Raw genomic sequence first — 26,127 nt, forward strand, 5'->3', positions numbered from 1 at the left:
TGTTGCTGGCTCTTGCGGCTCGGGTCGCACCGAGCGGGCAGCTGCCGGGGGAGTGGGTGGCCCGTCGGCCACCGGCCGCGTCGGGGGCGCGCTGGCAACACGAGTGGCCGTGCGGGTGGAGGCGTGGGCGGGCGTCCTGGCAGTGGCGCGGGATGATTCCGCGTCTGAAGAATGGTCGAAGCTGGGCCTGATGGGTGGGTGCGAGTAGGGAATTGGGGATTAGGGAGTGGAAATGCCGGATGGGCCATTGGGCCGTCCGGCGCGGGTGTGGCCGTGGGCTGATTTCAGTTAGACGCGAATTACAGCCAGAAATAGCAAAGAATAGCAATTTTAAGACTTTAACTGTATTATACATGTATATACCTATATGAGAACTACTAAAAACTTTTCCCAAAAATGTTGGGTATGCCCCGGAATACATACCCCGGCACAAATATGGGTCCGCCCATGAGTCAAGATGTTTTATAATTTGATTTGAAAACAGTGGAGTACCAAATATACAAATTAACGTTGCGGTCCTTGTTGATATATATATAAAAAAAGCTTTCAACACTCTTATACTGGCATCGACGGAACGACCTTTCTAACATTTTCTTCATTTTGTTTTTTGAAATGGATTTTTCTTCTTTTCATTTATAGTTCATTCATCCACTAAACTTCAGATCATGTCCAGATTAATGATCTTATCAACGTCACATATAACTCTTGTACATTTGGGGTACTGATATCAACATATAACTCTTCCATATTTCGGCTGCCGATATCAAAGATACAGAGCGTAAAGAAAAGCAAAATGTACTAAAAAAAAGAAGGTAGCTTGCTGACGAGAGCCGTCACCGGATCCGGACGAAGCCCTCCCGGCGACGACAAAGAAGCACCCTGCACGGCACCACCGTGTCGCCGACCTTGACACCGGGCGTCACGGTAAAGGCGACGCTGAGCTTCTCCTCCTCGTCCGCCTCCACGCGGCGATCTTCTTCCGCGCCAAGCGTACCCACGCTCTCCATGAACTCCGCCGCGTAGAAGCTCCCCCTGCCCGCGTAGAACATCGTGACACCACCACCACCACTCCCCTGCTCCGGCTCCGAGCATCGCGCCACCGCGGTCATCAGCACCCGAAGCGCCCACAGGGACCTCGCGGCGGCCGCGAACGCTCGGTAGAGCGGTGTCCTCGGGTGGCCGCCGCGGGACACGAAGGCCCTGTGGTCCAGGTTCCCGCATGCGGCCGCCTCCGCCTCCGGCGGCACGGCGGCAATGTAGGCCGCCCGGCAGAACGCAGAGAGCCCCGACCGCGGGAACTGCATCAGCGCGTCGAGAGCGTCGCGGGGCTTCATGATCCGTTGGAAGCTGCTACCAGCGTCGCCGCCGCAGCACTCCTCGGCGCCGACGAGCAGCATCGCTCGCCACACGTGCGCCTCGAGCGAGTACCTCCTCCACGACCGCGCCTGCTCGGCATCTGCGTCGTTGACGCTGACAACACATGGCTCGGGCGACAAAGCCGCCGCCGTCAGGCTGCTGCAGGCACCACCAAGCAGCAGCTCGGCGAAGTCGGCGACCGACCTCGACGCCGCCGTGAACCGGCTCACGAGCGCCGCGGGCGTCGCCATCTCCATCGGCACGGAGATCCGCGCCCCGCGACGGTCATCGTTCCTGCTCCTGACGACGACCTGCCTACTCAGCCTGGCATTCTCCCGCTGCAGCCGCCGGAGCTCCCTCGCGAGCGCGGCGATGTAGGCGTCCCTCCGCCTCGCCTCGGCCTCCAGGCGCTGCACCTGGGTCCACCGGTCGTCGACGAGCGGGCCGATCCCGCGGCGGGAGGTGCAGAGGCACTGCAGCGCGGCGACCGAGTCGAGCTCGGACGCCACGGCCTCGTCGGCGAGGGCCACCCTGTCCGGGTCGTAGGGGAAGTGCGCTCGCTGCAGCTTGACGTAGCCGGACTTGAGCGCCGACACCGCGTGGAACAGCCTCACGAGAACAAGCCTCGGGTCCGGGTCGGGGTCGTGCCCGGGTTTTGTGGTCGCTGCTGCGTCGTCGGCCGCCGGCGTTGGGGCTGCGCAGACCTTGGTGAGGTTGAAGAGCTTTGTGAGGCCGACGAGCAGCCCCGGGACGGTGCAGGTTGGAGTTGGTGGAGTCCTCGTCCTTCTTTCTTGCCCTGGTGACGACTCCATTGTTTGTCTTGGCGATGGCTCCGGCCGGATGGCGACTGCTTGCAGCATCCAGAAAAGGGTATGATCAGATCTTTCTTCTTCTTCTTCTTCTCTGAACGAATGTGCATTCAGGAACAACAGGGTATGCAGATTGCAGAGTATACGCAGAAACGTTTCTTTTGTTCGGCAGGAGAATGCATGCAGTTTCCTAGTGATTAGTAATTGATTAATTCACGCAGGATTACACATCTAGAAAAAGCATTGCAAGCAAGGTGGATGACTGAATGAGCAAGATAGATCTGAAGGGTGCTGACTCGAAAATTTTCACAGGTAACTAGACAAGCAAAACGATCTGAATGAACAGTATGGATGGAATTGAACGCAACCACATGAAGCATATATCAAAGAAACGCCCGTCACAGAGGAGACAGCAACCAAAGCAAAACCATTCATCAGGTTAGGCTTTATCTTGTCACATTATTAGCCACTAAAATATACTACAGCAGTAGTATAACAAGTTAGCAATAATAAATAAAGCCAATCTGCGAAGAATTATCGGTTAATCGAGGGAAGAAGAAAAGAAGAAGAAGAGAATGGTACTAACCTGCCTGCTGCCTGCCGGTGGAGCTAACGAACTCTGCACTCTGTTCGTTTCGGCTTATTCGCTCGTATCTGGCTTATAATTCACGGTTTAAATAATGTTTTTCTCTCACACCAAACCAGCTCGTAATCCTTTCAGGCATGGCTTATAAGCCAATTCAGCCGAAACGAATAGGCTGCTAATCTGGACTGACGACGAAGATGAGATCAGAGTGACAGATGCCTTTGGCCTTGCCTGGCTGAAACTCGAAACGTTCTGAGGTTTCGTCTGGTCGGCGGCGGCGGCGAGTCGATGCAGGATTGGATTGGATAGGAGGTGAAATCGGAGAGCAGGGGACAGTGGCCAGTGGTGGTAGTGGTACTACGGTGGTGAAGACAAGTCGACATGGCATTGGGAACAACGAAAGCAAAAGTAAAGGAGGAACGAAAGTGGCAGGGAATGAACCCGAATGATTGCTATCCTATCCGTACGAGTGTGTTCATTTGGAGAGGCAGGCCACCTGCGCCCAAAATCATGATTCATGAATACAAAAAAATTGCATCTCCGACTCCATTCCCCGAACAGTAATACAGATTTGCTACTTCTAAGCTAAGCTAGGAGTACTAGTATCACCGTATTCCTCAGTGGTAGAAAAACTTTGACTTTTTAGTTTTTTTATTTATTAAGTGAAATTATCTTGAGTTCAATCATGTTTATAAACAAGAACAAATCCAATAAAATTGACCAGATCTATCTATTAAGAAACATATTTTTCATAGCATATTTATTCGATGTTATAAGTATTGTATAAATTTGGTCAAACTAAAGATAACATGACTTATACAAATTAAAACTAGAACGTTGCTCCTGACTTATAAATCACATGGTTTCTGTGCTCATTAGTTAAGGTATCAACCAAGCAAAAAAGATAATGTGATACTACAGTTAAAGAAGAGAGAAATGAAAAAATGGTTGTCTACATGGAAACTAGACACGAAGAGATGCGATTGATAGATGAGAGAGATAATATATATGTGATTGCACAAAAGATTATTCCATAAAATCCATCCATTGAGAACATTGTTTCTAATTAAGTGTAGTGTTTATATAAATAAATTAATACACATAGAAACTATGGGTAGTTTTTAACTTGTGACTGCCCTAAGTTTTTCTAGACGGGGGTAGTCCCTCTGTCCCTGAAAGTAAAGATTTCTAGCAAGTTTAGGATAGATTAGCAAACAAAAGAAAAATACCTTATTACCCCATTATTAAGCTTATAACTAGGGATGAAAACAGATCGGATACGAACGGATACCGTTGATATCATATTTGTTTTCACATTTTTTTCTCGGATTCGGATTCGGACACGGATAGCTATCGGATACAACTATGGGTACGGATGTCTCGGATACGAATACGAATAAATATATATCGAATACGGGTTGAGCCAGACGCAGATAGTGTCGGTTACGAATATTTCTCCGGATATTGAGTAAAAGCAACATCTCTCTATAGAACATGTGTTGTAGTCATTTGACCACTCCATGAGTCCTAATTACAGCTAGATTATACGTGTAGAAGCAAATTATCAATAGTTCATCGCATTGTCATGTTTTCTGAAAGTTGAGTTACATTTGTCACAGCTTATGCATACCTAAGCCGATATCTTTTGAGTACATACAAAAGTCATACCACCTCAAATGCTGAAAATTGAGTGCACCGTCACAGAGAGCTCGTCGAGATAGTCACAATGAATACATTATTGATTTATTTCACTAATTTCGAACTCTTATGAAAATTATATATAAAATTAAAAGGCAGCTACGCCAAAAGCCAAACCATAGCGTAGCGGGAAAACTCGGCACCAGGCAGCAGCACTACGTCCAGATTCCAGGTATAACAAAAAAACGTCCAAATTCCAAAACCAGCAGGCCGCAGCGTAACCACTAACCAGCCAACCGGCGCATGCAACGTCGCAGCCAGGCGGGCCCACTCACGACTGAGGAACGCCGCACGCCAACGGCTGGGCTGTTGTAGGCTTCATGGGCTTCTGCCTTGGGCCAACACATCCTGCTACTTGTGTTGGGCCAGTGCGAATGAAGACACAAGACTAAGGCACTAAGCAGCGTCGAGTATGCTAGTTTAGTCCCACCTCGATGCCCCAGCCAGCACAGTCCACAGGGCTCCGCAAAACTGCTGGGCTACGGTGACGTTCAAAGTATTCACACATTTAAAACTATAAAAATTAGTAATTAATTTTTTTTAAAAAAAAACTATAAATCACAATTCAATATAAATTTAAATATTCGGATATGTTTTCTGATACTAGTTGGATGTATTCGAATAAAATATCCGATATCCGGCGAATATATATATTGCATTTGTATCCGTCATCTGTGTAAAGTAATCGAATTTATATCCGCTATATCGTCCGGATATCCTAAATATCAGGCCCTTCGGTGCACTCATCAACTCCCGAGAAAAGAGAGCAATGAGTTTTGGTGTTTTCAAAAATATATTAATTGTTATTTTACTCAACATCAACCTTTAAGCATGAGGGGCGTCTGCAGTGGTGCCGTCGATTTGAGCAACTTCGATGGACATGACCAGCTCTGAGCTCAAACGTTAGAATTAGCTAACCAAAGCATCTTTCTCCACCAGTGGCTTCCGATTCGCCATCCAAGTAAAAAAGCTGCATGCGCCTATCATGGCTTCCACCAGCTCCGCGCTAGCGCCAAACAAATCAATAGCTATTCACTTTTTGCCTGCTCTCTCCACTCCACGTCAGTCCGAACCTATTAATAGTTGGGGACGCCCTGATGTCAAGGAGGAATAAATGGGTATGTTGACCCCTCCAAGAAAATAAACGGGATTTATTATGGAACAAAACAAATTTTGAGTCTACAAATCTATTGTTGTTGGGACGGAGGAGGTAGCACGTGTTATCCCTACAAACACCAGTGAGCCTCCACTTGGCGATAATCCAAAAGCAGAGATATTATGAATCCAGAAGTGCTCCGGTGCACCTTTTCTAGAAATCAAGTCTTAAAGCAAAAGTAATTAGTACTCATTTTAGCGAACGAACAGTGTTTTTCTGTCACAACAAATCAGCGAACAGTACTTTTAGCTATGACTTTTCAGCCAAGCGAATAGGGCCAAAATCATTGACAAACGAAACTCTTCGCTAGACCTTTTTGCATGACTGCATGCATGTGCATGCTAACCAATAACCACTTGGTTTCTCTTTTTTTCCTGCGCATTGGGCGCAAGATTTTGTTTGCATTGTCGCAACATGTTTTGATGTCCAGAATGCAAACCGTAAACCTGAGTACCTGACGCAAAGAAACACGAGGAAGGCCGGTAAATAAAACGATTTTCGTTTTTCGAACGAATGGGAAGATAACATGTGCAATCATAATGGGTGCGCAATTGAGCAATCATAACAGGCCCAGATGTTCATCTTGTTTCTGATCTAGGCCTTCGCGTAGCAATTGAGCAATTCCATCCGGTACTTGTCAAAAGAAATTTATTTGTTATTTATCATTATACATATGAATTCGTTTCTTAGAAATGTGTCTATTGACATAGTCATTGAAAAAAACATTGTTATTTTGGGAGCAAGTTTTGCCCCACATCCAAAGCACATATATGTAGCTTGCTCATCTCACGAAGCTGGGGTGCCACTGTATATGGTTGGAGCAAAAGTTCGGAGGGTTTTCTTGATCTGCGTGAGAAATTTTTTTTCTCGATCAATCTGCGTGAGAAAATAACTATTGTGATCATGGAATTTCATAACTAGATGGATAATGTTTATCCATTGTGTGCCGACGCTCGACAACGCGTCAGCGCGGTTAGCGCTCTCCCGGCATTCATCACGGCCGGCGAGCTCACGATCACAATCGCAAAAGCAAACACAGCACAAACAGAACGCGAACACTTGGAGCACATAGGGTTTGGTGCAGCTCTGGAACCACTGCTTTTTTATCTTTCTTGCCCTTTTATCCTCTATAAAAATTACAAAGAGCAGAAGCTCTTGGGTGGGATAGCCGCGCATCGCGCTTGAACGTGTCCATCCCCGCTGCGTCCACAGCCTATCACTCCATGGTCATGCGTGAGCTATTCTCGCCGTGCCCTCCTACGCGCACGGCGACCACATCCACGGTGCTCGTTCGTGCGCATGCAAACTGTAAAGGAAAACATACTTGTTACTAACAGGGCCCCCTCGATCTTGCGGCCTCTACAGTCCCCGTAAATGCCGGCGGAAACGACGTGAATCTTGTTACGGAAAACAAACACACACGATCGATCGAGAAGCAAACCATGGCCGCCACCGCCGCCGTCGCCGACGCAGAGACGGACGGACTGCCAATTAGCGGGAAACAATCGACGACGACGCAGGCAAAGAAGTCGGCAGCAGAAAGAGCTCATAGAGCTGGACAAGCAGTTGGAGAAGTAGCTGGAAGAGTATTGGCCGTCCTTCTCCTGCTCGGCCTACTCATCGTCGGCGTCGTCGGCGTCGTGTACCTCTTCATCGGCGTCGCGCACCTGTTCAGTCGCTGGGAAAGGGAGTGGTCCCGCCCGTATGACCCCGTCGAGTACACCATCACCATCGCCGCCGTCTCCAGGCTTGACCCCGCCACCAAGGACCTGCCGCACCCGGCGCCGCCGGCGCTCCTCCGCATCGACCCGCCATGCAACCTGACTGTCGAGTTAAAAAGCCAGGGGTCCCCAATGGATCTGTTTCCCTGCAATACTTGGCCCAGCAGGCAGTGCAGCGACAACGCGCGTCTGGGCCGGCCCAGATACACAATGACAGGCCGAGACCACGATTCGGTCCCCGACCGGCACCTCCGGCCAGGAGACCTGGTCGGAGCCCCAACCGGAAGGGCTGGCCATGGTGGGACCACAGTCCGACTCCGACCTGTTCCTTCGACCGGGGATATGTCGGACCTTTACTCGCCTCTCTTTCCCGACCGACACGGTCGGGGCCGACCGAGAACGACCGACTAGGACGCCTGCTCGGTGTGGGCCCAGGTAGCAGGCGGAGCAGATAAGGTAAGACACTCAAGTCAACCGCAATACCGAGGACCGTACCCTATCATGCCATGTGCACCTGCAGGACGGTGCCGCCAGGCCATGTCAGACGGACACTATACAGCCTTCCAAACGCGTTAGAACACAAACAATATTGTGGGCGCCGTCGTTTGCCGTCCCTGGCGAACACTGTGCAGCCTGCCAGGTCTTGAACTGTAAGGTGGCGAACACAGCCTGTCAGATACATTAGGTCATGAACAGTAAGGTGGTGATGGCGTGCCGTACCCGACGACGTGGGCAACAAGACTAGGCAACACACGTACACATTCTCTTCCTTTCCGTTTTTTTGACTTGTAAGACCATCCCCTTTATCCTTAAAAGGGGATGCGCTCTCTCTAAAAAGGACGACGGTTAAACGGCTCAACAGCTCTAGAAAGAGCAAAACAGGTCAATAGCTCTAGAGCTCGACAGCTACACAGTCTTTACACTCTCATCAGTTGATAAGCTCAGACACACAAAGCATACGCTCTAAAACTTAGCATATATTTGAGCATCCGTCACTCTCTTACACTCGAGCACGGGCGCTGCTGGTGCTCCAAACCGTACGGTGGGCGAATGCTGGTGCTCCAAATCATGCGGCCTACAAATCGGGTGTTGAATTGCTCAAAAAACACCCCGGTGTGGTATAGCTTCTCCGTTTTAGTTTTCATATATATATATATATATATATATATATATATATATATATATATATATATATATATATATATATATATATATATATATATATATATATATATATATATATATAGCTGGTTATAAAATAACTTATTCTGTACCCACTTTGAGTTACGATAATTACTATATTAATTTACGAGATTTTAGTAACTCCTTACTAAGTATTTTACTATAACGTTATGGTAAATATCCCCATGTGTATAGTAACCTAACTATCGTAAATCTGTATTGACATTATCGTAAATTAGTATGTAAAATTATCGTAAATCTAGATGGCTACAGAATAACTTATTTTGTAGCTGTCAACAAAATATACTCTCCCTATATATAGAACTACTATATGAGTCCTCTTTATGGGAGACCACATATATAGGGATGAAAACGATACGGATATTTTCCGACCGTATTCGAAACCGAATCCGTTTAGAGGGGTTGAGATCTGTCCGTATCCGAGTCCGGATATTCAACATTCGATACCGTATTCATATCCGAATACTCAAATCGCATATTTATGATGTCGATATCCAATCGTATCTTATCCGATATAGTTGACACTATCCGTATTCGAATCCAAATCCGGACAGAAATATAAAAACAAATGTAATATCGGTGATATCCGTCTGTATCCGATCCGTTTTCATCCCTACACATATATGCTAGTGAATATAAGCCCGTACGGCAGCATGTGTTTAATTTTTTTCAAAGGAAGAAATAATAAAAAACTTAGAAGTAGACTCATTTTCATATCTCTATCTAAAAAGCATCAAATAGAAAATTGTCCACCCGTTTTTCGCTTCGCTCCATCGCTAGGATCCCCCTCCTGCAATCACTCGTTCCCCCACTAAGTGCTCTCTTGTAATAGAAAAGGAAGCTCCCCAATCTCCCATCTCACATGCTCGCATTGCCCTCCCTTTTTCCTCCAAAGCGTGTCGCCCTTGGCCATCCGCTATCATGAGCGCCATCCACCCAGTCTTTGGTTTGTGCACCCTGTTTCACCGCCCTCCGGCTCTCCCTATACGCGCGACTCCTAGTCGCCCACCCTAATGGATCGCCACTAGGTTGGCAATGGGGACCTGATCTCTGATCCCCGACGGGGATTTCATCCATTAGGGGGCAAGAATGGTACAAAATTAATCCCCATGGGGACCTTTGAGAGCTAAGGTTATGTTTGGTAGGGCTCCGGCTTTGGCTCCTCCGAAGAAGCCCTACCAAATACTTTAGTAGGAGGAGACGTTTTTCAGTGTAAAAAAGAGGAGAAGTCCTTAAGGAGGAGGCCAGCCCAATATCCCCTTGTTGGGTATCGATATTAGGGATACCCAAAGCAAGGAAGTTAACGCTCACGCTGACTTCTCCAGATAGCTCGAGACGTATTAAAAGGTCTCGCTCGACCCTAAGGCCGCGGGCTCCGTCTCACCGGACTAAAGGTCATGGGCTCTGTCTCGCCTGACCCCTTGGGTGAGGGCTCCGTCTCGCCCAACCCTTGGGTGCGGGCTCTGTCTCGCTTGACCCTAAGGACGTGGTTTCCATCTCGCCCGACCCCTTAGGTACGGGCTCCGTCTCGCCCGACCCCAAGGACGCGGTTTCCATCTCGCCCGAACTCGAGGCCGTGGGCTCTGTCTTGCCCGACCCCTTGGGTGCGGGCTTCGTCTCGCCCGAACTCGAGGACGTGGGTTTCATCTCGTCCAACAGGGACCCATACCGCCGCCAACCACTCCAGGTCCAAGCGTATGGGCTTGGGTCAAAACCTTGACGCTAAGGAAGAGGCTGGCACGCCTCGATGTAACACGTGGCCATGACTGGCCATACCTAGGGATTCACATCAAGAACAGTGCGGGATGTGCCGGTGCTGTTCTGCCTAATCCTCGTACGGACGCTGACAGGTGCGTCAGTTCACTACGACGTCCGCTGGGACGGAGTGGAACGCCATGACCGGTAGATGACCCCTGCGCATGACGCCAGTGATGAATAGGGCCACGACATGGAGCCGTCCCTGTTGACATCTACAGGATCGGTGGGACCAGCATAAAGGAGAAGAATGATTCGGCAACCCTGGAAGCCTTCTTCTCCCTCTCTCGTTCTTCTACTTTTTCCTCCTCTGTAACCCGCGCTTTCCCTTCGCCTATAAAAGGGGAAGCAGGGCGCCCCGTGAAAGGGGATCGAGATCTTGACACGGAGATCGAAACATAAGAGCACGACACGAGCACACGGCTGAGCGGCAAGCGAGCTCTCAGCACCCATTCACTCCTTCCACCAGAGACTTGGGATCCTCTCCCTCTCTCGCCTATTTGTAACCCCTACTGCAAACCAAGTGCCGGTAATACGAGCAGCAGCAAACTGGACGTATATGGACGTTCTGCCTAAACCAATATAAACCCTTGTGTCCTCAGAGCAAACTATCCGAGCCTAACACGCAAAATACAAATTTACTCATCGGTGGTCCAAAAACACCAACACCCCTAAACCTGATCCTCATCGAGTGAAGGGGCTGGAACATTCCAACAGTCTATGTCCTCGTTACCCATCAGGTGACCCGACTAGTAGGCTAAGAGAAGCCCAGTGCTAAATGTTTAGCCTAGCTAAATTAAATAGTAGGTATAAATACCTGGTAAGAGCATCTCCAAGAGTCTTTCTAAATCTCACTTTTCAAATCATTATTTGGAGAGTCACTTGCATAAAAATTGTTTTCTATATCTTTTCACCCTCCAACAGTTTTTCTATATCTCATGCATACTCTAGACAACTATTCTCGTCTTCTATTTTTGACTAGGATAACCATTTAGATAAGCTTTTGGAGGATAAATTTTCACCAAAATCTGTATTCCTAGTGATGAAAACGGATCGGATACGAACGGATATCACTCATATTATATTTGTTTTCATATTTCTGTTCGGATTCGGATTCGGACACGGATAGCGTTCGGATACATATAAGAATACGGATTGACTCGGTTACGGATACGAATAATGAGTATCGAATACAGTATGAATCGGATTCGGAGAAGGTCGGATACAAATATCTATTCGGATATTGAGTAAAAGCAGCATATATATATATATATATATATATATATATATATATATATATATATATATATATATATATATATATATATATATATACGTGCGCAAACCATTACACCACTCTATGAGTCCATAATCCATCTAGATTAAGCCGAAAGACTAAAGAGTAAAGCAACAAATAAGATAAAGATACAGATACATCATACATCAAACATCATACAAGCACCAATCTTCACGGCATGAGTAGATATAGCCAAGCTCATGGCTTCATGGGTCTCATGGAGTCATGGTCATGGATTCAAGATCTATAATCCTTATATAGGCCATTTTTTCATTTGAGAAAGTTTGAACAAAATGTAGTTCCAAATTTCATAAATATGTGACATAGTTTTAGAAAGTCTATATGAGATTTAAGAATTTGTGACTAGTGTTTGATAAAACTTTCTCAAATGGGAAAATGAGCTATGTAACAATTGTAGATCTTGCTGAGATGATCAAACTTGGTATTCAGAGTTTTTTCATCTGAGGTCATTTAGTGTCTCATTTGAGCTCAGTTTGACCAAGTCAAATTTGGTCAAATGAAAAAACAACACTTTGACTCTAGTATTATGAACTCTAAATAACTTCAAATTGAAAAGTTTTGAATACCAAGTTTGTTCAACTCATCAAGATCTACAATTGTTGTTTTGGTCAACTTTCCATTTGAGAAAGTTTGGATGGTTCAAATTTGTGATTTTTAAATTTCGACGCCTACAAACTAGTTTTCGGAACCCTAGATTATCTCAAATTGAAAAGTTTTGAATACCAAGTTTGTTCAGCTCATCAAGATCTACAATCCTTATATAGGCCATTTTTTTATTTGAGAAAGTTTGAACAAAATATAGTTCAAATTTCACACGTGTGTGACATAGTTTTAGAAAGTCTATATGAGATTTAAGAATTTGTGACTAGTGTTTGATAAAATTTTCTTAAATGGGAAAATAAGCTATGTAACAATTGTAGATCTTGCTGAGATGATCAAACTTAGTATTCAGAGTTGTTTCATCTGAGGTCATTTAGTGTCTCATTTGAGCAAGTTTGACCAAGTCAAATTTGGTCAAATGAAAAAATAACACTTTGACTCTAGTATTATGAACTCTAAATGACTTCAAATTGAAAAGTTTTGAATATCAAGTTTGTTCAAATCATCAAGCTCTACAATTGTTGTTTTGGTCAACTTTCCATTTGAGAAAGTTTGGATGGTTCAAATTTGTGATTTTTAAATTTCGACGCCTACAAACTAGTTTTCGGAACCCTAGATTATCTCAAATTGAAAAGTTTTGAATACCAAGTTTGTTCAGCTCATCAAGATCTACAATCCTTATATAGGCCATTTTTTCATTTGAGAAAGTTTGAATAAAATGTAGTTCAAATTTCACAAGTGTGTGACATAATTTTAGAAAGTCTATATGAGATTCAAGAATTTGTGACTAGTGTTTGATAAAACTTTATCAAATGGAAAAATGAGCTATGTAACAATTGTAGATCTTGCTGAGATGATCAAACTTGGTATTCAGAGTTTTTTCATCTGAGGTCATTTAGTGTCTCATTTGAGCAAGTTTGACCAAGTCAAATTTGGTCAAATGAAAAAATAATACTTTGACTCTAGTATTATGAACTCTAAATGACTTAAAATTGAAAAGTTTTGAATACAAAGTTTGTTCACCTCATGAAGCTCTACAATTGTTGTTTTGGTCAACTTTCCATTTGAGAAAGTTTGGACGGTTCAAATTTGTGATTTTTAAATTTCGACGCCTACAAACTAGTTTTTGGAACCCTAGATTGTCTCAAATTGAAAAGTTTTGAATACCAAGTTTGTTCAGATCATCAAGATCTACAATCCTTATATAGGACATTTTTTCATTTAAGAAAGTTTGAATAAAATGTAGTTCAAATTTCATAAGTGTGTGACATAGTTTTAGAAAGTCTATATGAGATTCAAGAATTTGTGACTAGTGTTTGATAAAACTTTCATAAATGAGAAAATGAGCTATGTAATAATTGTAGATCTTGCTGAGATGATCAAACTTGGTATTCAGAGTTGTTTCATCTGAGGTCATTTAGTGTCTCATTTGAGCAAGTTTGACCAAGTCAAATTTGGTCAAATGAAAAAACAACACTTTGACTCTAGTATTATAAACTCTAAATGACTTCAAATTGAAAAGTTTTGAATACCAAGTTTGTTCAACTCATCAAGATCTACAATTGTTGTTTTGGTCAACTTTCCATTTGAGAAAGTTTGGACGGTTCAAATTTGTGATTTTTAAATTTTGACGCCTACAAACTAGTTTTCGGAACCCTAGATTGTCTCAAATTGAAAAGTTTTGAATACCAAGTTTGTTCAGATCATCAAGATCTACAATCCTTATATAGGCCATTTTTTCATTTGAGAAAGATTGAATAAAATGTAGTTCAAATTTCACAAGTGTGTGATATAGTTTTAGAAAGTCTATATGAGATTCAAGAATTTGTGACTAGTGTTTGATAAAACTTTCTCAAATGGGAAAATGAGCTATGTAACAATTGTAGATCTTGCTGAGATGATCAAACTTGGTATTCAGAGTTTTTTCATCTGAGGTCATTTAGTGTCTCATTTGAGCAAGTTTGACCAAGTCAAATTTGGTCAAATGAAAAAACAACACTTTGACTCTAGTATTATTAACTCTAAATGACTTCAAATTGAAAAGTTTTGAATACCAAGTTTGTTCAACTCATCAAGATCTACAATTGTTGTTTTGGTCAACTTTCCATTTGAGAAAGTTTGGACGGTTCAAATTTTAGATCATTTCTCCATCCAAGGTCGTTTGAATAATATCCGGATAATATCCGTTTGGAATATCCGGATATATCCGATACTTAATCGGATTATCCGATATCTGCCGGATATCGATGATATTACATCCGTATTTGATATCCGCCTAAGATATCCGTTTTATTATCCGTATCCGAAAAAAAATACGGATATCCGAGTAACTACCCAGATAAGTGTTCATATTTGTTCGGTCGAACGGACGGTCGAATAAATATCCATACCGTTTTCATCCATAATTCCTAGCATTTAGAAAACATATAGAGAATCTCTTGAAGATGCTCTAACCCTAGCACTGCCTCACTCCCACCCTTATTGCACGACTCACGGTCACAGCCGTCGGCCGCCCTCTTGACTGCTGTTGCAAGCAACCCAAATTAAATAGAAGGTATAAATACCCAGTAACCCAATTTAATGTAGGCTAAACTTAATGTAATCAATCAATCAAATTATACCAATAGTGAAATCTAAAAATATAAATCTTTTGTTGTTAACCTATATATATATATATTTTTAAAAAATAGATCATAAAAAATATGAGCTTTTAACTTAGGACAAAATTAATACGACACTTAAATAAAAACAGAGAAAGTAGTATGCACGGGACAACTTGTCTAAAAGTTTGAGCTGAAGAGAAATACTAGGCCATTTTTAGTGGAGTTTCTCGTGGCTTCAGCTTCACCTACTGTTGCATTGTTCATGTTACTATAGTGTCATTATTCATGAAGCCTTTTTCCACTCTCCTTCCAAGGGATGAAAACGGATTGGATACGGACGGATATCACCGATATTACATTTGTTTTCATATTTTTGTTCGGATTCAGATTCGAATATGGATAGTGTCAACTATGTCGGATAGGATACGATTGGATATCGATATCATAAATATGCGATTTGAGTATTTGGATACGGATATGGTATCGGATGTTGGATATCCGGACTCGGATACGGACAGATCTCAACCTCTCTAAACGGATTCGGTTTCAAATACGGTCGGAAAATATCCGTACCGTTTTCATCTCTACTCCTTCCCAATAACTAGAAGCCAATGGAACACAACTATTTTTAGCTTTGTCGGTTTCGGTTTCTCCAGCTACTGGGTGAAGCTCCACCAAAAAGACACTAAGCAACATACACTTTCCCTAACCAAAAGGACCTGGGTAGTGACTCCAGAGAAACAGTCTCTTTTTCGTCACTGCCACTGCACGTCCCGGCAGGGAGAGGGAGGGACTACTCGGAGTCGGAGGCCAATCTTCCACAGCCAACGTAGGAACGTAGCGATATACAAGCAAACCTGCTGGAATTTGTAGTTTTCCTTTCCTTTAATAACGTTCACATATTGTCCTCTTTATTATGTGAGACCATATATATGCTAGTGAACAAGCACGTGCGGCAGCATGTGTCAATTTTTTTTAAAGGAAGAAATAATAAATAAATTTATGTAAGTCGGTCAGTTCATGTCTATACAGCCAAAAAAACATCAAATGGAATTGTCCACCCATTTTTCGCTTCGTTCGACCGCAACGATACCTTGCGGACGTTCGCCTCGCATTCACCCTTGTTCATCCGCCGCGTCTTTCGTGAGCCGTGCCATCCACCCAGTCTTTAGTGTGCGCACACCCGCTTCATCGTCTTCCGGCTCTCCCTGGATCCATGACTCCTACCCGCTCACTCTTATGAGCCGCCGCTAGGGATGGCAATAGGCTGCGATCCCTAACGGGGAATTCATCCATTAATGGACGTGGACATTACAAAATGATAACCCCCAAGCACTGTCTCACTCCCACCGTTATTCCTCGTCTCACGTTCATGGCCGTCGGCTGCCCTTTTGACAGTTGTTGCAAGCAACACAAATTATATAGAAGGTATAAATACTAGGTACCAAATTAATGTAGGCTAAGCTTAATACAAACAACCAATCAAATCAGACCAATGGTGAATCTAAAAGCATAAATCTTATGCTGTTAATCTATACAATTTTTCTAAAAAAATGATCATAAAAAATATAAACTTTTGACTTAGAACAAAACTAGTGTGATACATAAATAAAAAACAGAGAAAGTAGTATGCACGGGACAACTTGTCTAAAAGTTTCAGCTCACGAGAAACATTAATAAGGTCATCTTTTGGTGGACCTTCTCGTGGCTTCAGCTTCACCTGTTGTTGCACTGTTCATGCTATTAGTGTGCTGTCACTTTTATGAAGCCCTTTTTTGCTTCCTTCTTCCCAACAATTACAAGTTAGTGAAACCCACTATTTTTAGTTTTATCGGCTTTGGTTTCCCCAGCTACTATACAAATAAGTCAAAGCCAGGTGAAGCTCCACCAAAAAGACGCTAAGCAACTTACACTTCCATAACCAAAAGAACCTGATCATAATTCTTCCCTTGACAATCGAACGGCATATGCATCCACATTCAACAACCTTTTGATTCTAGGCCCAGAAACAAGGGACAATAATTTTTGGCCTCATTGGCATATTAAACACATGCGCAAAAAAACGAAGCACATGCATTGAATCGAACTAGCCAGAACTCCGAACAACTCTCTGTTTCAAAATATTCGTTGTATTAGCTTTGCCCTAAGTTAAATTTTATAATTTTAAATAAGTTTATAAAAATATATATAGAAAGTTAGCATATATATATGACCCCAAATAAATACAGTATTAAGACATGTTTGATATTGGATATATCATGATTAATTTAATGTTGGAAATATTGGTGTGCCTTTCTTTTGTTTTTTAAAGTAAACTAGCAGGACCTGCCATTTATATATTTAAAAGTAGGGGAAGTAATAAGGCTTGGGCCCAAGAAAAATAAAACCAACACATTGCACTATAAGGAGGAGAAGAAAAAGTATCAAACATCACATGCCTATATGATTGGCAAGATCTTAGCAAGGTGCTTTGCTCCTGCCGTGCACCAGGTGCGAGCCTCCTCCTTGATTTTGGCTAGCAGTGAGGGAATTGACAGGTGTTGTTTCCAAAAAAAATCATGTGTTATACGCTCAATCCAGATTTTCCACGTGACTAACAGAAAAGAGAGCAAAAGGCCTTTAGCAGGAAGCCTTGTTGATGGTAACCATTGGCCACCGATCATTTACCGTGGAGTAGTGCTGCCATTGGCTCCGCGATGGCTGGTCTTAGGCCCCGTTTGTTTCCGCTTATAAGCGGCTTGTCGGTGAAAATAAGTGAGAATCTCGCCAAACATTTTGCTTATTTCCACCGATTCTCGCTTATGTGGTAAGCCGCTTCAGAGATTTGAACTACGAGAAGCGAAAAGCGAGAAGCGAGAAAATCTTCACTTAGATTATAATCCAAGCGTGGGCAAGAGAAGTGGAAACAAACAGGCCCTTAGGAAAGCCATACAAAGATCGACAATAAACAAACAAGCGAACAACACTTTCAGTGGCAGGACATAGGGGACATGTTTTTTGATTTGGCCAACCACGCTTTATGAAAGCAATCTATGGTCCAGATTCGGTTTTGGAGGACCAACCAAGCGAAGAAGGATGCGGAAATTCTACCCTTAAGGGTTAATGCCCCTACGCATGCAACCATTGCATGCTGCTTTGAGATCTGTTTAATTTATAGAACAACTAGTATACGTTTCGTATTTGTCTTTTGAACATTTTTTGGACGTCGTATCCTGGTCTGACACAATCTGACATAATTCGACGACGGCGAAGGAGACCCTGGGCCTGTTTAGTTCCCCTCTAAAACGCCAAATTTTTCAAGATTCTCCATCACATCGAATCTTTAGACCATGCATGAAGCATTAAATATAAATAAAAAATAAAATTAATTACACAGTTTAGACGAAATCCACGAGACGAATCTTTTAAGCCTAATTAGACTATAATTGGACACTAATTACCAAATAACAACAAAAATGCTACAGTGTCGTTTCGCCAAAAATTTTGCGAACTAAACTGGGCCCCTGTTTCCTCGTTGGGAACTGAAGGTAGGTGAGAGAAACAAAAAGTAAACGGGAATGCTTTGTCCAGCATGTCCGTCCGGACAGACGGACCTGTTAGCGGGCCGCGATGCCCAAGAGGCTCTCTTTTTGCTTCCCTTCACGCACTGTAATTTCTTTAAAAAAATCACCGCAGCGCCTCATGGACTGCGCTCCGCTGTGCCTCCTGCCCGTCTTCTCCTCCACCGCCGTGACCAGCCACATCCAGCGCTGCTCCGCGCCTTGCCCCCACCCACCTCACTCGTCGCAGAAGGAGAGGCACGGGAGGCTTGAGCTTGGGGAGGCCTGCACCTGCACCCCCATATAGCGCGCTTGTCGATAGGAAGGAGAGGCCTGTGCGCTGCGTCTGGAGTGTACGTTGGACCATTACTCTCGATGTCCCTCTAACCTGTGCTTGTTGGCTACTGGAGTTCCCCACCAGGTAAGTTGTGGCCACCGGCGATGGTGTGTTTCAGGCATTTTAGACTTATGTTTCAAGAGTTTCATCTAAATGTTGCAAATAGATCTAGGATGTTGCATATGTTGCAAGCCTATGTTTTAAGTGTTTCAGATGTATGTTTGAAGTGTTTTATTTGGATGTTGCATATGTTGTTATGGCTATATACGCATGTTTCAAGTGTATGCTTGAAAAGTTCAGATGTTTCAGACTCATGTTGCAAGTATTTCATCTGGATGTTGCAAAAGTAGATATCAATGTTGCATATATTGCTATGGCTATACACACATGTTTTAAGCTTATGTTTCAAATGTTTCACCTGTTTTCGACGTATATTGCAAGTGTTTTATCTAGATGTGTCGGTGTTTTGGACCGGTGAGCCCTCAACCAACTAGTAAATTTGTACTGCATGTTCCCAATTCTGGATGGTGATGCAAAGAGATAAGGTTTATACTGGTTCGGGCAATGGGTGCCCTACGTCCAGTCTGAGAGATCGATCTTGTATTCCTTGCACCAAAATGCTCGTAGTAGGGGGTTACAAACAGGGCGAGAGAGGGAGCTAGTCCTAGGTGAAAGTGCATCTAGCCCTTTAGTGGGTTTTGGATGATTGAATGACAACGTGATTAAAGGACTAACCCGTTTGCTAAGTGTGAACAGGTAATAGGTTATCTCACAGGTACTTAATGAAAGCCAAAATGATGTGTTGTTGTATAAACAATCTAGTTCAAGCACAAGACAATAATGCAAATGGAATTCATGTGAAGGCTTATTTTTTGTGGGATTTCCATGTACTATGTGAAAGCAAGCTCGTGATTATTAGTTAATGAGACATGAAGGATTGCATATGGAATGGTCTCATATTTGAAGCTTGCTAAATTAAAATAAAAAAGATAACAATACATATGAATGGATGATTCAACAACAAGATGTGACTTGATGGCTTGAGATGGTGAAGATAGCAAGGAAAGGCTTCGAGGTACTAAGCAAGGGTGAAGGGCAAGCGACGGCTTGGCGGTCGAAGAACCTAGCTAGGGTGAAGAAGAAAATACTTGCATTTAGTTGAGGTACTAATCAAGCTAAGATGGTCATATTGATGTGAAGGATCAAATCTATAATAAAGTATTTGATGGAAGTGACTTGATACATTTGGGATTATTCAAACTTGATGAATGGAATCAAGTCATATGCTCAAGATGGCTATGCTCAAGTGAAAAGATCAACATCAACTTGTTAGCACCCTTACTTGATGAAGATTGGAAGGGACGTCATCAATTCAAAAGAAATCAACTCAAGTGGTATAAATTTATTTTTCCTCTGATCTTGAGTTTAATAGGTATGCCGTACTATTAAGAGGGATGCATCATGTTGATAGATAATGTTTCATAAGTGCTCAAGCCAACCCATGTGAGGTTTGATTATTTGAGCGACAAAAGTGCTAACTGATTTCTTGCTGGTCTGGCAATACCGGACGTGTCCGGTATTTGTCTAGCAGCTGTAAAATTGTTGTTCTCGGGTTGGTTCGTCGGGAGTTCCAACGTAGGTCGGGAGTTCCGATGGTCGGGAGTTCCAACGTCTCGCACTTCAACAGACTTGGAGGTTTCACTGTCCTGGTCATACCAGACGTGTTCGGTATGGATGACCAGAGGCCAACGGCTAGTTTTCAAAAGTCGTGAGGGTCAGGAGTTCCGACGTGAGTCGGGAGTTTTGACGGTCGGGAGTTCCGACATGCGTCGGGAGTTCCGACACCTCACTAACCTTAACTTAGTTACATGTTTTTCAAATATGCTGAGGGTCGGGAGTTCCGACGTGAGTCGGGAGTTCTGACGGTTGGGAGTCCCGGCATTCACCGGAAGTTCCGACGCCTCACAACTTCACTGTAACTTAGTTACTGTTGGCGCAGTATGAGTCATACCGGACGTGTCCGGTATTGCAACGGCTATAAAACGGCTAGTTTTCCAAGGGGGCTATAAATACCCCCAAGCCTCCACCTTTGGAGGCTGCTGATTCTGCTGAGATAGACACACGTTTTTGAGCTTTGCCAACTCTCCTAAACCCTCTCTTAGTGAGTGTGCGATCAAAATTGCAAAATCAATTTGTGGGTTAAGAGAGAATTTGAAAAAGAGAGCAAGCCACCACTTGAGCACTTGTGCATATTGTCAATCTCGTGATTCGCATTTGTTACTCTTGGACTCTTCGGTCCTAGACGGCTAGGCGTTGCCGGAGAGCAACCGAGAGATTGTGGTTGCTTCGGAAAGTTTGTAACGGTCGATTCCGCCGCCTCGGAATCAAATTAGTGGAAGGAGGAAAAGGAGTTGGAAAAGACTCCGGCTAGAGTGACCTTTGTGGTACCCTCTAGGGCTGACCTTCGCTGGGTCGCCCACAGCCCCCTCAACGGAGAGTAGGACTCGAACGAGTCCGAACTTCGGTAAAATAAATATCGTGTCTAAATTCGCATTTCATTTGATATTTGTGTTGCTCTAGCTGTTCTGCAAGTTCTTTGTGTATATTGTCATCTCCATTAGGTGCCTGCAGTTTGGTTTGAAGATAGAAATCGAAAGGAGCAAGTTCAGGGCCGACCTGCTGAAATCGTGTATACCGGACACGTCCGGTATTCATACCGGACACGTCCGGTATTTCCTGCCTGTACCGAAAATATTTATTCTCTGTTCTAACTTGGTGTTGTAGGGTTGTAGCTTCTAGATATATTCTTTATATCTTGTTTACTTTGTGGCTAACTTGTGAGGGGTGGTAGTACTCTTAATTTGGAGTTTCCATTTTGGAAACTCCCCTTTCTAATTGTTTCCGCATTTAAAGGTATTAATTTTTAGAAATGCCTATTCACCCCCCTCTAGGCGGCATCCTAGGTCCTTTCAATTGGTATCAAAGCGAGGTTCTCACCTAAAGCTTCACCGCCGTGAGAAAAGGATGTCGACGCCTATCGAGTTGGAGCCGGTGCTTCTCCAAAATGATGGTTCAAACTTTCTACCTTGGTCAATTCATGTACTCAATGCTTTTAGACATATTAGTCCTATTGTTGAGCATATTGTGTTTGCAAGCATACCTCTTCCTATAGTTGATTGGAGCAACTATAAGAATTTATCAAAAGAGGAAGAGATATGCGTGCAACTCAATGCTCAAGCTATCAATATCATTTTGAGTACATTGAGTGCAGAGGTTCAAGATGAGGCAATATTCAATGGACAACCACCTCCGGAAAGTGCTCATCTCATTTGGACCAAACTCGTTGAGTTATATGGAGAATCCAAATGCGATGATGCACTTGAGGTCGAGTCAATGGAAAGTATGTTCATTGTGTCTTCATGCAGCAAAGAAGCCTCACAAGACCTCAAGAGCACCGAGCCGGAGCAAGAAGTGCAAGCAGCACATGACGTGCTGTCTGCCTGCACATACCGGACGTGTCCGGTATGCCTACCGGACGTGTCCGGTATGGCCGAGGCAGCAGACCAGCAAGCAGCTGTTTGCAGCGATGCTCAAGCCCAATGGAGACCAAGTGATGAGTTAACCTCAGTATCTCATGATACTCATCACTTGTGTCTCATGGCCAAGAAAAGCAAGAAGAAGGCTAGCAAGAGAGATCAAGCCAAGGAGATAGCACGAGTAGATGATCAAGTGGAGAGTGATGTTGAAGTTGAAGACAACTACAACCTTGATCATCTCAACCATAAAGACAAGTTCATCATCATGAAGATAGTTGAAAAGAATGATGAGCTTGAAGAAGAGATTGAGAAGCAAGAGCAATCGCTTCAAAATCAAGCAAAGTTTCTCATCTCCAAATTGCAAGAGCTAAAGGCAATAAATGAGAGGTATGAAAAATTGTCAATTGAGCATGCTTTAGTTACTAACTCCTCTTCTAGTGTTTCACAACTAGAGAAGGAAAACTTCAAGCTCAAGGCAAGGCTAGATGAACTATCAAGCAAGTATAATGAGCTACAAGCAAATTATGTTCATCTAAAGTGCTCTCATGAGGAAGTAGTAGAATCAAGCATCATGCTTGAGGTGGCTCATGAGGTTGTGATTACATCGGTAAAATTCTCTCAACCTCTCACACATCCGCTCACTAGTACACCATCTCAATTAAATATTTCTTGTACTAATGAATGTGCTCCTCAAGCAAGCTAATCTTCGATTGAGCTAAATCTTATAGAAAACATAGAGCTCAAAGAAGAAGTGCAAAGATTAAAGAAAGATGTGATTCGGTTGAAGGGTAAGGAGAAAGCACAACCTTCTCAAGATAACCGTGATAACATGGTGAAGAAGCTTGAGAAGGGTTCAAACCTTGCTTCCTCCAAAGCCCAACAAAAGAATCACATCTCAAGCAAGACCAACACAACCAAGAGCAAGAAACATGGAAAAAGGATGTGCTATGGTTGTGGATTGTATGGACATGAGTGGGCTATGTGTCCACACAAGAGTTGGGCCGACAAGGTTGAAGCCGCCAATCAAAAGGCTTCTACCAAGGAGGCCAAGCAAGTGAAGAGTCATGGACAAAGTGCTTGTCTCATGAGCAAGAAATTAGGGCATCCTACCAAGAAATGCCCAATGTACAAGGTAGCAAGAAAGGAAGCCCGAGTTGCAACTAGAAGATGCTATGGGTGCAATGAGATGGGCCACAAGGTTGATAGATGTCCATACAAGCAAAGCAAGCATAGAGCACACAAAGGCCGCATATGCTATGCTTGTAGAAGAAAGGGGCATCTAAGCTATGAATGCCCAAATGGTAAAACTCCTAAGCCAAACACATTTGTTTATAATGATATGCTTAGGAAGACCACAAATGGAGTTAGCACTAGTAAGGTGATGTGTTCACCACAAACTAATGCTAAAGCCATTTGGGTGCCTAAGCACTTGTTGACTAACTTAAAAGGACCCAACAAGAGTTGGGTACCAAAGTGTGCTTAGGGTAATGATGTAGGTACTTAGTGATGAGATGAAATCTTCGGGGTGGTTGAGCAAGCAAATTGACAATATTCACTCAATCTATCAACCAATTCTCATCATAATCTCTTATATGGTTGACCCGAAGATAATTCAATGAACATATCATATATTTCATCCTCACCATTGGTAACAAGTACCTAAACCTTGTAGGATAGCCACTTTGTTCGTTTCATGTTCTATAGTTCACAAATAGGTACATTTGTGAAATAATGAAAGTGGCTAATAAGATTAAATTAAAAGGAATTCTACTTTGCCATATGATGCCTTTATTAGCTCTCTAGTAGAGTAATTTATTTGTTGAGATACAAGTATACAATAAATAAATATTACAGTTAAAATGAAGAATCACAAGCAGCAAATTAATTGGTTCTGTCTTGCACCTATCGGACGTGTCCGGTATTACTATCGGACGTGTCCGGTATGGCCAGGGACAGAAAGTCAGTGTTTCCGTCCTGTGTATTCCGGACGTGCCCGGTATACTACCAGACATGTCCGGTATTGCATGAACCAGAACACTAGTTGTGTTGCAACTGAGTATTCGATCCATACATTTTTCATATATCCCTAACATACTTAGAAGCTTGTGTTTTATCAAATCTAAGTGGATTGTGAGCATCTCTTAAACTCACTTTTAAATATGGCAATCTTATTTGGTTTATGGTCAAAATGAAAATTGGCTCTCAATTTCTTATCAGAATAAAAGTGCTTGTTGAAAGTCATTCAGAATACTTGAAGCACTTATTTAGGGGGAGCTAAATTTCTATTTTGCACCATTGTGGACTAACAAATTTATCTAGCACTCTTTGTAGTCCTTTGGATGAAAAATTGAATTTGTATCAAGCATGATTACTTGGCAATCAAGGTCAACATAAAGATTATCATGCCATGTGTCTTCTTAGTGGTATTCTTGTGGGCTCAAGGCAAAGGTATGTTTTTACATACATGCATTGTAAGTGCATCTAAGGCCCTTTACATGTTAGAATGTGCATTTGTGTGACATAGGAGAGATGTTTTTCAAAACCCATAACTAGCATGTGTAGGTGGTGTGAATTTGAAAAACTATTTGAATCTTGGTCTTTGCGACCTAGCCCTGTCATGTGGAGGTTATAGCTCTCCTTGATTGTTTGATCGGCTAATCACATGACATGGTTTTCTTAAGTCCACAATCTACTTTGTCTCACTTTATCTCTCTCAAGCAAGCAAATTATTGATTATGCCATATATTTGGAAAAGAGAAAATCAATTGATGGCATTGGATAAGAAAAGTGATAGTACTCGGTTTGGATCAAGATCATACACCTTTTGGACTAAGCAACAACAGAGAAAGGGATTGGAAGAGTAAGAACACATTTTGGAATTATTTGGGCCAGCCCACGAATACCGGACGTGTCCGGTATGAGCGGGACTATAAAAACAGAGCATACCCCTTCGGCCCAAACAGACTTGCCTCCTCCAAATCAACCAGCCGACGCCCTTCTTCCCACCTAGGGTGACCAAGGATTTCACCAAGGAAAAGAGAGAGAGGGAGATTGCATTGGAGAAGGCTTGGATCAAGGATTGAAGGCCCGTGGATTTGGATTTCACATCGCTCTCTCTTCTCTCCTCTCAAGGTACCCTAATCACGGACCTCGTCCGATCTACTTGGTCAATACATGATTTGAAAATTCCTTCGGTAAATATGCTGCATTGGTGATGAAGAAGCAATGCCCAAAGTTTGGTATTAATCCGTGTTGGTTTGAATCAAGGAATCCTGGTTAGGGTTGCTGGCCGCCCATACCGGACATGTCCGGTATGCTACCGGACGTGTCTGGTATGACCCAGCAGAGCAGGCTCTCTGCTACCTTTGATTCAATGCTATCCTAGAATTGTTTATTAGGCATAGTTTCTTCTGTATCTATGTTTTGCAAACCTTGTGACAATTGTATGTCGAGGTGATTGTAAAACCTTAGATAAAAGAATCTATGTCTAATTACAATTCAAGAATAAGCTATGGGCATGTATCTAAAATTCTTTGGAAATCTTTGGATACAGGACAACAGCCATGAGTGGACGACAGGAGCCTAGGTCCAAGCACAGGCACGATCTAGCACTTGAAAAGTATAAGAAGGCGAGACAGGAGATGCATCCTGGATTCTAGCCGAGCAGCAAGAGGCCTACCAGGGCTGCCTCTAGTGCAGCAACTCAGTATGCAGAGGGGTCCGGGAGCTCTTCTTCTAACACAAACACTGATGAGTTTAGAGTGGAGTCTAGAGATGAAAGAAAGAGGAAGAGCACTGACAGAGGATCAGATGGTGACAACTCAGATGAGGAGCAGGAGATTGAGGAGGAGGAGTCAGTTCCTCTAGTTCAGCACCAGCCTGGTCAGGGGATGCATTATGGTCTTCTTGA

The 26,127-nt window shown here is 43.3% G+C and overlaps 1 protein-coding gene across 1 annotated transcript; it reads right to left on the reverse strand.

The window, feature by feature from the left end:
• Nucleotides 1-639: 639 nt before the first annotated feature.
• On the reverse strand, nucleotides 640-3,197 carry LOC136505883 (protein GRAVITROPIC IN THE LIGHT 1-like). Its single transcript, XM_066501016.1, has 2 exons — nucleotides 2,752-3,197; nucleotides 640-2,203 (listed from the first exon to the last, which is right to left on the reverse strand). The coding sequence occupies exon 2, from the start codon at nucleotides 2,166-2,168 to the stop codon at nucleotides 834-836; it is 1,335 nt and encodes a 444-aa protein (XP_066357113.1). The 5' UTR covers nucleotides 2,169-2,203; nucleotides 2,752-3,197; the 3' UTR covers nucleotides 640-833.
• Nucleotides 3,198-26,127: the final 22,930 nt, after the last annotated feature.

The sequence above is a fragment of the Miscanthus floridulus genome, chromosome 14 (assembly GCF_019320115.1).
Source record: "Miscanthus floridulus cultivar M001 chromosome 14, ASM1932011v1, whole genome shotgun sequence".
In the NCBI taxonomy this organism is placed as follows: Eukaryota; Viridiplantae; Streptophyta; class Magnoliopsida; order Poales; family Poaceae; genus Miscanthus; species Miscanthus floridulus.